Source organism: Mizuhopecten yessoensis, unplaced genomic scaffold, assembly GCF_002113885.1.
Source record: "Mizuhopecten yessoensis strain PY_sf001 unplaced genomic scaffold, ASM211388v2 scaffold10479, whole genome shotgun sequence".
Taxonomy (NCBI): Eukaryota; Metazoa; Mollusca; class Bivalvia; order Pectinida; family Pectinidae; genus Mizuhopecten; species Mizuhopecten yessoensis.
This window is the reverse complement of record NW_018408567.1, coordinates 953,332-965,716: the sequence shown is the minus strand read 5'-3', so window position 1 is coordinate 965,716 and position 12,385 is coordinate 953,332. Positions and strand designations below refer to the sequence as shown.

The 12,385-nt window shown below is 36.4% G+C and overlaps 1 protein-coding gene across 1 annotated transcript in view; it reads left to right on the top strand.

Annotated features, from left to right (window-relative positions):
- The first annotated feature begins 4,927 nt into the window (after window positions 1–4,927).
- Window positions 4,928–12,385, top strand: part of LOC110460785 (zinc finger CCCH-type with G patch domain-containing protein-like) — a 31,085-nt gene continuing 23,627 nt past the window's right edge. Inside the window, exons 1-8 of the mRNA XM_021513933.1 lie at window positions 4,928–5,176; window positions 6,683–6,779; window positions 7,331–7,452; window positions 9,480–9,704; window positions 10,673–10,767; window positions 11,223–11,285; window positions 11,614–11,771; window positions 12,083–12,249. Of these exons, the coding sequence (XP_021369608.1) occupies window positions 5,129–5,176; window positions 6,683–6,779; window positions 7,331–7,452; window positions 9,480–9,704; window positions 10,673–10,767; window positions 11,223–11,285; window positions 11,614–11,771; window positions 12,083–12,249 (975 nt within the window). The 5' untranslated portion in view covers window positions 4,928–5,128. The remainder of the gene's footprint in view (window positions 5,177–6,682; window positions 6,780–7,330; window positions 7,453–9,479; window positions 9,705–10,672; window positions 10,768–11,222; window positions 11,286–11,613; window positions 11,772–12,082; window positions 12,250–12,385) is intronic.

Below are 12,385 nucleotides of genomic sequence, written 5' to 3'. Positions count from 1 at the left end.
AATTTGAACTCTTTTTAATCATTTAATAACAGATTTCCGTCTATTTTGTTACAATATTCCTGGTGCTACTGTTAATACTTACTGTTCTTTGTCCCCTCAAAATCCTAATAAAAACATGTAAAACACTAAAATATGTACAGTTTTATGCAGGTAAGCTTTTTTATTAATATATTTGCACATGAATTTAATTCTGAGTATGTCCTTATATACCCGACACATATAGTAACTGTTCCTTTCTGTGTTTCATTTTACCCGGAACATCAGTACTTGGTAATTAATCTTAGTATCCAAATTTGTAAATTTTTCATTCATATGATCGTTCCACATTATACATTGCAATTCACATGACTATACCACAAAATAATCATAATTCACATACATTATAGTTAAAACATATTGTTAAAGTTTCTATCACCGGACGACGCATTATGCAAGTAACTTATCATATCTACTTATTTTAATTACAGTTAAAATTATAAAAGAACAAAAAATGCAATGAGTTTTTAAACGACAGAGAGTGCGACAACCAGAGTAAGTACTAATTTTCTAAGAATAAATAAAAATTGAACGTTTGAAGTTCTTTTTCTTTGTAATGCTTGGAATATCATGTTTTAATTGAAAAATATTTACCGACTGAAAGGATTCTTTTCAATATCTAAAATTTTGAAATGGATTACATTGAATAAATTTATTTTGTGATATCTTGGGCTTGACACTTGAAAATCAATGGCTTCTATTGAAGAATTTGTTCTTTCCTATAACAACAATTTAAAGTGTGTATGCATTAATCTGCATGTATATAAAATTGACCCTTAATTCTTGTTTATCAGGCATTATGTAACACGAATTTCTTACCTTGAATTTCCCCTTTATTGATAGTTACATCCTTGGATCCCCGGTAAACATGTTTATATGCCACAGTTGTTTCGGTATTTAATAGATTGCTCAAAATATCAAGGATTGACGTAATAGATGTCGACTGCTGATGGACATATATCGGTGGCTTACAACATAGGGCCACCAGAGATGACGATTGAGAAAAGGCAATTGCTTTGTTTTCTGGTCGGTATCATGATCTCATCGGGAATTGTTCTATTTCCTTGTACGAGATTAATATCGAAGTTTTTGGTGATGCTCGTTAGCGTTCCTTGTTGTTTTGTTGTGACTTAACTGGTTTTTCGTTTAGAGGACGTGACATTACTTGGGTATTTGACCTACAGTTGTCGATGAAGCAAAAAGCGCTTTCCCTTTTGGAACATTTGATCGGATTATCTTGGTATTTTCACAACGGTATCCGTGTAAATATTAACTTTGTATGCATTTTTGTTTTTTAGATTTTCGTCGATTTTGCATTTGAATTGCGGTTTTGTTCACACTTATGCTTTTTTCCGGTCGTGTGATATCCATTATAAACAGTAATATATCTTTCCACATTAAAAGTTATTTTTTTTAGTGCCATTTGCTCCATAAGTAATTAACTTTATAATGAAGTCACTGTTAAACGTGATGAAATGTTGTTCGTGAATGTGTCATGTGATAAAATTAATGTTTTAAGAGTCGGCAGGTGCTCTCTAAATGGTGTTAGTATTGTTGTGTGTATGTGAGACGACAACACAGATTAAGGCATATTTTGTTTTTGTCAACGAAGGACTGTCGTTAAAAACAAAAGATTAAATGTTTTCGTACAGCATTCTTTATTAATTGATATTATGTTTTCGTGTGTAATATGAAATAAAATCTCTTTGGAGACATGCGTGCTATGGTCGTTACTACCGACTGTAATTAACTTTCTCGTTTGTAAATGGCATTCACTTAAATATAAATTAACTAGCCACCACTATACCACAGAATGCATTTATGGTGTAATGTCTTATGCTCTGAATCCAAACAATTGTACTCATTTTCATAATCAGATTCCAAAAATTGGTTAACTGACCATTTTTCGGATTTCATTTTTTTATAGGTCATTACGATTTGCCAATATTTCAAGACTTTTCTTTGATAGCATGGGGTTTTACTTTTACGTACCTGCCCTTCTACCAACTATACTTTAGACAATTTGAATTTCCAACTTTTTGGCCGTCCCTAAGAGTTAGCATCGTTGCCGATGAGTCCTAAAACGACGAAACACATGCATGAGACAGTGTTATTCATTTTTGGCATACCTTTTCTATTACCAAATTTTAAAGGCGTAGCTACCTGTAAATGTGGGCTACGTTCATCTTGGAAATAGAGGGAGAGCGTCATTTCTACACCAACTTCAAACTTCGTCTGGACAACCGAGAGACGTGAAATCCATTTATCTTTTAGGATAAAATGTGGACGTTTTAAGGACAATTACAAAGATTGTTTGGTACTAGCATTAACATACTAAAGCATATGGTTACCATTTTAGCAATGCACGATGTTTAGTTGTTATCTGGCTTTAATGACCACGTCGTAATAATTATTAAACACATTATAGTCCTACAACAAATCACACCTATTTAAACGAAAATACGAATTCGGGTTCAAAATTTAAATAATTTGAATATTGCGTAAAGTTTTAAATACTTTTGTTTGGCAATTCACTATTTTCCGTGGACCTTAACACAATATTTTTAGATATGTGCAAAACTTTATTAAATCCAGTGTGTGTGTTCCATGATGGAAAAATATAAGTAAAATGCAAAGTTTGTTTCCTTTACGTAACTAGTAGATCCCAATGACACATCTGATCCACATATCCCTAATGATTTTAACATATAACATTTGTATCTATAACTAATTTTGATGTAAAATTCTGTAGTAAAACCATCTGGGCCAAAACATTTACCGTGTATAGCAATACCTATTTTTTCGATAGTAATTTCTCTACGTTTTTTATATCTTTTAGTTTAAGAACGTTAATTACTACATATACGTTTTAGTCATTTAAACTTAACATCATTAATTCTTTAGTAATCCATTTGCTGTACAAAACATGTTTAACACAATGTTCCAACCACACACACACACATACCCCCCCCCCCACACACACACATATATATACCCCCCCACACACACATAAACACATATATCCCCCACACACATATCCCCCTCACACACACACACACACACATACCCCCCCCCCACACACATACATATATCCCACACACATATACCCCCCCCACACATATATCCCCACACACACATACATTTATCCCCCCACACACGCATATTCCCCCACACATATATCCCCCCCACACACACATACACACACACATACATATATATGACTACTGTTGTAATAAAGAATGTAAGAGGAAAGAGAGCTAGAGTTCGCACCAGCGACCCCCAGCTTCGATTTCCCAGTCCGCTGCTCTACCGATTGTTCCGTCTGGTGCGGTGCTAGGCGACCGTGATCCTATGTATGTACATGTGTACAATTCAAAACTTGCAACAAGAATGTTCTCCTGGTCTAGTGGTTGATTTTATAAATTTTAACTGCATTCAGTAGAATCTCATTGAGCGTTCACTTTTATGCAGAAAATACTTTATTTAGAATTCGTTGCTGACTGCGTTCATACTGCCGTCTACGCCGTCAAAATCCTTATATATTTACATTTCCATTGCAAGTTCCTCATTGAGCATTACCAGAAGAAATTGCATCCATAAGGCTATGAACGCAACATGACCAGCGTCGATTTGAAGCTTCTTCGCCCGCCTCGAATAGTTATAAAAAACATTTGAGACAAATCTGGAACTGTCTGCCCAACGACCTAAGAAAGGTTGATAACTATAAGGATTTCCGTAGACAGCTCCATGTGTGGGACGGACTCAGCTGTAAGTGTTCCATGTGTGTAATGTAACACACCTTGCAAACTTGTCTACCCTGTCTGGACGTTCTATCCTGTCATGTACATAGTACTGTACCGAAAAAATAACCTGAAATCTGTGATAAATTATGGGCTACTTTTTAACTTTTTAAATATTTTCATGAATTTTAGTGCTTTCAAATCTTACCACAATCTTACCAGTACTAGATCTAGTTATATTTTACAAAATATGTGTTCAATACATATTTTTTTCTCAATTTGATTCTGTTAAATTTTAAGCATACAAGTCCAGTCTTAATGCGCACATCACAGTAGTTTAAGAAAGATATACATATCAATTTCATCACATACAGTACTTAAAGTTAAAACTTTAAGCAGACCTCGCTGGTAGAGGGCTCCCCAACCCTTGGACACTTGATGCAACACGTGCTGAAGTATAATTTGTTGTTGTTGAACGTCGATCGGAAGCTTGAGCTTGTGGAGACGTGTAAATCTCCTCTTCTGACTTGATACGTATATATACGTTGCTAGCAGAATAGCCTGCCAGCAACGGACTCCGGTTGCGCAGGGATTAAACTATTTACAATGAATCAAGCTTTTACATTATATTTTATTGTAAATACTTGTTTGTTATAATGGTTTATGTATGATTTAAAATATTTATATATACACGCTCAATTATACTATAGGCTAGTATAGGAGTAACTAACATTTTAATGGTAATATATATATGCTCATGTGATATTTGTTGTATTTCATCTATTGTGTTTGTCTTAGCTTGTATCATATTTACTGTTATTTATATTATCATGTTTGTCCAAATACAAGCTGATGAGAGCTTACGCTAAAATGTTCACCATAGTCGACGTTAAATAAAGCTTCTTGTATCTTGTTGTGATGTTCTTTGAATCTCGTTTGCACTGACAACATTTCAATTTTTAGTCAATAATAACAATAAAATTTACAATATGAAATTATATATTGAAATATTGTGAGTGAGTGAGTGTAAGAAATGACAACTTTGGGTAGTGATTGTCCTAACACTGGACTATACATATTATTCATGACTATTTACCTGGAAATCACATCTTTAGCAGATCCCCGACTGAAATGCGAAACTAATCATATAACAGAGTAATTGCTAGTTTTGTCAATATGGCGGCGCCCATGTAAAATACAACTTTTTAACGGGTCGGTTAGTTTAGGCCTTGTTTACATCGTAATTATTCAATATTCAAACATGCTGATTGCATACATATGATAACAAAGGGATTGGAAAACAAGCTTAGAACTTAAAATAATTCATCTCCCCAAGGAACGCGTCGTAAATAATGGATGAAAGCAGCATTGAATCTTCTTTGGAACTTTATAAAAGTCAAGTAAGTTCTTCTTCTTCCGGTTCAGTCTAACACCAATAAAATAATTTCGCACTCCGCGTGAGGTGAGCGTCTATGTACAGTGTACGCTAAAATGGATACAATGTTAAAAACATAGAGTCGTCTACTGTTCGGTGGCCCTGGACAGCTGGGTCTTAAAGGCTTATTAAAGCTGTTCAGGCTCTCGGCCTCCATCGCTCGTCCTGGCAATCTGTTACATAGCCTGATGGCTGTGAGGAAGAGGAGGTCTTGTAGACCTAGTGTATGGCACAAGGTCTGCAGTGATGTCTTCTGTAGGTAGCTATCTGCTGGGGTGTCCACAAGGTTATGGACTATCCTATATAGCATGACGACTTGGGTTGTTACCCGGCGGGTCTGGAGTGACTGCCACTGGAGTTGCTGTAGCATAGATGTTACACTGCTTATGCGCTGGTATACTTAATCTCTAGTAGCGAAGCTAGCTGCCCTACGCTGCATGGCCTCGATTTTGGTGATGTTCTCCTTCTTAGCTGGGCTCCAAACGCTAGAGGTGTATTCGATTGTGGGTCACACTAGCGTGGAGTAGCACTGCGCCTTGATGTTGGTTGGGCATCGGCTGGTGTTTCTGCCTAGGAAAGCCAAGGTTGAGTCAGCCTTTTTGGTGATCTTGTCTATGTGCATGTCCTAGCTGAGACTTGTGAAATGTCCAGCCGAGGTATTTTGCAGAGTCGACGTGTTCAGTACATACCTGGCCATGGATCGAGTAATCAACAAGCAGTGGGGATTTCCAGTTTGTAACCCGCAGCACTTCACACTTATCCGTGTTGAACTGCATTATCCATTGGTCCTCCCAATGTTGAAGCTTGTTGAGGTCTCTCTGTAGGATGTCCTGGTCCTCTGGCGACTTGATCCTCCTGTACATCAGGCTGTCTGAAAGTCTGTCATCTGCGAAAAGTCATGTAGTTGATGAGACTGATGATGGCAAGTCGTTGATTAAGATCTAAGACAGTTCCCTGGGTGACTCCAGGCTGTGCATTTTTCCTCTCCTGTTACAGTGGTGCCTGTGACCAACTCTTGTTTCAAGCATTGGGTGCACATGTATGCTTGACAAGGGGATACCCGAACCTGGGTTGTAAACAGTTGTGTCTTCGAGGGCGAAGACTTAGAAAAAGGAGGGAGGAATGTAGCGGAGTTTGACTAGCCACAGGTTGTTCGTCGGCGACCAGGTAGCTCAATTGCATTTGAACCGGAATAGTGTCCATCTAGAGTTTGGGGGGACCCAGGTTCGAACCCGGGTGTGGCTATGCAGTTTTCCTCTCATTTTACACAAACATTAAAATGTCTTGAATAGTTCAGCTACACTGAAAAAAAATTGTGAGTCGAGATCTACTGTATAGTAATTATACGATATTGATAACTGATTCAGTAACATATCCTAACTTGTATATACATGCCTGCAAGTTCAGCATTAGCACATTTATCTGTACTGCATTTATGTAGATTAATTTATTTGCATGTATTTCTATATAGCTTTCCCAAGTAGACCAGGCCTTGTGTGCTTCGGGAGAAAATGCTGATTTACTGAAGTTGCAGTCCGATCTCAAAGAACTCATTCATCTCACTGAAGGTATTGATTTTGTATGTGCAATAATTAAAACTTACTGCATGTATATATCATGACATTGCACATGTTTAATAATACAATAAATTCAATAATAATATTGCCATAATATAATAATGAATGATTTATTTTGTGTTATACAGTTTAATGCAAAATGTAAAAGTATGAAATGTCATAAATATGAAACATACTCATCAAATTTAAGTTCTTAAAAACAAATGAATAAACTAATATAATTTGTAAATGAAGTTCATCTGTCCATTTTTGATTTGTGGCATTAAGCTTGGTATATGTCCAAATCTTGAATATACCTACATGAAATTATAATTGATAGTTTGCATATGGATAACAGGTACAATGCATGGTTCAAATTCCTAATCAAGTAGCTTGATATAAAAACAAAAATTCATATGATAGTACAAAATTGTAATGATTTTAAATGAACAAAAAGACTGGTCATTTTAACGTCTTCACTTCATCATGTTGTACTTTTAACAACTCTTATTTTTTTTTATTTCGTTATGTTTGTAATGTAAGAAAATAAATGCTTTGAATAGAATCACTGCTGTCACTGAAGAAAAGCATCATATTAAAATCTTTGGAAGAAGACGCTCATGTAACTGGGGAAGAAACTCCACACGGCTCCAATGATCTGGATTCAGAATATGCTGCTTTCCAGGTACAGAGAGTTATATACTACTATTAATGATACAAAGTTGATAGGTAACTATGTCATTAAGCCCAATAATGTCCAGGACTGAGTTTTACTAAATGTCGTAGGTCCAGACGCAAACGTAGACATAAGTCGAATTACGATTTTAGTTACGTGGGGGTAAGGTCAGTTTTATGAAAAGTCGTAACCCCGAATGTAATCGTAAGGTTAGACGTAGCCTTACGTGTGAACTTGCGTGTGTTCAGAGGCAGACGTAGACTTACACGTAACTTTACACGCAACTAAAAGTTACGACCTTTAGTAAAACAGATTTTTGACGTAATTTACGCATATGTCTATGTCTAACGTCTACGTGTGGACTTACGACCATTAGTAAAACCCGGTCCTGATTGTGAGTTTTATAGATGTTTACATTCTTTAAAACACCAGTTTTACTGTCAAGCGCTTGGCTTTTTGAGTTGGACCTTTATATTAAACATTGTTCTAAAGTAAATAGCTTTTCTTTTCAACAGGTTTGAAAGTGAAATTTATTTGGGCTACGCTCATGGTGGTAATTAACTACAACCACAACTTGATGGAAAGTGTATTTCTAAGACCTATAAGGATCTATTTTGAATTCGTTTAACATAAAGCTATAATGGTGAACAGATAAAAAGCATCTACATATTATTGTGTAACATTTATCATAAACAGATGCAAAATTTGACAGCTTTTTGGACTTTGGTTTGCTGGTATCTAGGTGCAGGTCAAACCTTAAGTATCAGGGGCGGTTTATATTGGCAGCTCTTGCTAACATATAAAGTTAATTGATTATCCTTGTCAAGTAAAATATGTTTTGTAGGTGAAATACTTTGAAAAGTGAACTCTGTGCTATTAATTCATTACTTCATTTATTTAACAAGGCTATTAAAGTTGTTTTCTAAAATTTAAAACCCTGTAAATTTGTTCCTTAAAACTTAACTCTTCAACACTGAAGCAGTATACAATGTCACATTCCTTAATTTTCAGGGTTTGGTTCATGTATGGTATTGGTACAGTGTCACATTCCTTATTTGTCAAGGTTTGGTTCATGTATGGTATTGGTACAGTGTCACATTCCTTATTTGTCAGGGTTTGGTTCATGTATGGTATTGGTACAGTGTCACATTCCTTATTTGTCAGGGTTTGGTTCATGTATGGTATTGGTACAGTGTCACATTCCTTAATTGTCAGGGTTTGGTTCATGTATGGTATTGGTACAGTGTCACATTCCTTATTTGTCAGGGTTTGGTTCATGTATGGTATTGGTACAGTGTCACATTCCTTAATTGTCAGGGTTTGGTTCATGTATGGTATTGGTACAGTGTCACATTCCTTATTTGTCAGGGTTTGGTTCATGTATGGTATTGGTACAGTGTCACATTCCTTAATTGTCAGGGTTTGGTTCATGTATGGTATTGGTACAGTGTCACATTCCTTATTTGTCAGGGTTTGGTTCATGTATGGTATTGGTACAGTGTCACATTCCTTAATTGTCAGGGTTTGGTTCATGTATGGTATTGGTACAGTGTCACATTCCTTATTTGTCAGGGTTTGGTTCATGTATGGTATTGGTACAGTGTCACATTCCTTAATTGTCAGGGTTTGGTTCATGTATGGTATTGGTACAGTGTCACATTCCTTATTTGTCAGGGTTTGGTTCATGTATGGTATTGGTACAGTGTCACATTCCTTAATTGTCAGGGTTTGGTTCATGTATGGTATTGGTACAGTGTCACATTCCTTATTTGTCAGGGTTTGGTTCATGTATGGTATTGGTACAGTGTCACATTCCTTATTTGTCAGGGTTTGGTTCATGTATGGTATTGGTACAGTGTCACATTCCTTAATTGTCAGGGTTTGGTTCATGTATGGTATTGGTACAGTGTCACATTCCTTATTTGTCAAGGTATGGTTCATGTATGGTATTGGTAATATTGCTGAGATATGTTCCTGGTATGAGCTTTGATTTATTGATGTTTGATAGCAACATAGTCCTGTTATCTTCCTTAAAGGCAATGTTGTCAGAGGATGTGAGCGATCCTAATGAAAACTCAACACAGACAGCATCAGACTCCCCAGGACATGTGGCCCTTCCCCAGCAGACTGATGAAGAGTTAAAACAGATGATAGGAATGAAGTGTCGGGCTCCATTTGTTCACGAGTGGGGAGCCCTCAGCTGCCACAACGCCATCATATCCGGATTGATACCTGCTACATCCACAGATCTAATGCCAAAGGTATGCATGTTTGTCTGGTTATCTCCCTTTATTCAGTGTGTGGCATTTACTTGTGGTGATTTTGTGTTACTGTGATCCACCTGTAAATACATCTACAGGCCTTGACAGGCTTTGCAAAGCTATAAGGATATTTAATGGTTTCTCATAGAATACCTTAATATATATATTTGACAAGTATAACAAAATACTTGAATATTACTTACATATAATAGTGTGCCATCACAATTGAAAAATTTAAATATTCCGCCACACAAGTAAAATATAAATTACATTCCTCAGGAAGTGCTTAATAGTCTATTTCATATCATATGTTTATGCTCCTCCATAAAATGGGGGGGCATATAGTGTTGCCCATGTCCGTCCCGTCCCATCCATGAGCGGGGGTATTTATGTCTTAGACATTTTCTAGTCTTACTATTTTTTCCCCATCTGTCTGTCCATCATCAGCCTGTCTGTCCATCATCAGCCTGTCTGTATATCACACTCCTTGTCATCACTCTTGTAGCAGTCATATTTCTTAAATAGATTTTGATGAAGCTCCATATATGTGTTTGTCTTGGACATACCTTAGATAAGTTTGAATATGGGCATGTTTGATGTTCAAGATAATCATTGCCAAAAACTGTAAATTTTGTAATTCCCCGTGGTAAGTTCCACTCTGGAAAGTAAGGATCAATACCATATGTCACATACACATTTTCATTCATACCTAGGATAGGTGTGGATATGAGTATGTTGCAAGGCTTAGCAAAGTTAAAGATGTACAAAATTCCTTTTCTACATTTGTGTGAAAAATAATATGTACCTTTTTGAAGTACATGTGTGGACATTTTTGCTGTAAATTTCATTTGAATATTGTAACTGAAATAGATTGGGGAAAATGACATGGGTGATGAATTTCTTGATCATCACCTGGTACATGTGTCTGTCCTCTGATGTAAAGTCATGTATGTGTACTTGTCACCCAGGTGACGGTGATGTTCTGCAACCCTACTCACATGTCCATGCTGCCGTGTACTTACCACCTGGAGGGAAACTGTAAATTCTCCGATCAGAAATGCAGGCAAGTACTTAAACTAACACTGACAACTTAGTCTGATGATTTTGTTTTCTCAAGACGTTAAAGCATTAACCTCCATTTTTTTGTAATATAAACTAAAATTAAGAAAAGCATGTGTAAGTGATTGATGAAAAAAAAAATTCTATTGAAAATATATCTTAATCACTTGGTTTTTCAATTTTCTTATTGAAAATATCTTATTATCTTACACAAAGAATAATACTATCTTGGAATTGACAAGAATTTATGAACAAATTGCTTAATTGCTGCTTGTGTTAACCCTCCATTTCAAATCTCATTGTCACAGACTTTTGAGATAGTGAATGAATGGACATAAGTTAAAAGAGTAATTACTCACTAGGCCATTCAGCAACATCAGCTTTATATCAGATTGTAAACAAACAAACAAAATTCAGTACATGTGTTCTTAGAAATGTTTCTCTATTTTTGGTTATCAGATTTTCACATGGACATATAGTGGAATTGGATGATTTGAGGGAATTCCAAGACCCAGATTACAGGTATGTACAAAGAGTTTTAAACATTATACATGCATATTGGTGTGATGCCATTAGGTTCCCTAGGGGCCAAGTGTTGACGCAAAGTAGTCAAAATAGGGTGGGAGAAGGTTATTTTTTTGCAAGATTTTGATCTGTTTTTGCCAAAATTTCTCGATAAAAGTTTTTGCATACCTGGTGCTGAAATTCACTATACTTTGATCTTCAGTATTTGTGCTAGGACGCTGATAACTGACATGGAGGTTTCCAACGGATCAAACAATATTGCACTGAAATGAAACAACTATTTATCCTCTAAATATTTGGATGAGTTTGTGCTTTGCCATTGTAGTGCTTTGACCTTAGGAAGTCGCTGTCTTGCTCAATATGACGATGACCTGTGGTACAAGGCAATGGTTGTTGACCTTCACGATGACCACCAGTATAGTGTCACCATGGATACATATGAGGGAGTTCACCAACTGGACCTAAAACACATTATCCCATTAGGTAATAACTGTTACTGAAAAGCTTGTAGTCAGATTATTGATTTAATCATTAGCCTTTTTGTTTATGCAGAACAACCGGTTTGTCCGTTTTTAAATGTAACAATTTTGGATATAAATCCTGGCAGACCTGCAAATGTTTATGCAGGCCTTGCAAGGCTTTGTCAAGGCTTGTCTGAAAGTAGCATCAGATTACTAGGTCCGACCTTATTTATTTAACGAACAATTGTGGTACGACAGGTTCAATAGCTTTAACTGAAAACGGCCCATGTGATTTCTTATTTTGATTTGATAAATTTCTCTTTACGATGTTAGAGCAATCAGAAGAGATGTCAGATGAGGAGGAAAACGCTGAGGATGATATCAGATCAGCAGTACCCTCACCTGCGTTATCAGATGACGACGAGCTTGACATACCTGTGTACCTCTGGAAACCACCACAATCCTCACAGACTCTGGGAAACTGGGAAGCTCACACAAAGGTTACTACACACTTAAATCTGACAGGGACAGGGGACACACATCAGACAGCTTTACTAAAAACATACTACAGTAACAACAAAACAATTGAAGCACCATCCTCCACAAGCTACTGTAGTGTAGCAGTATATACCGGTA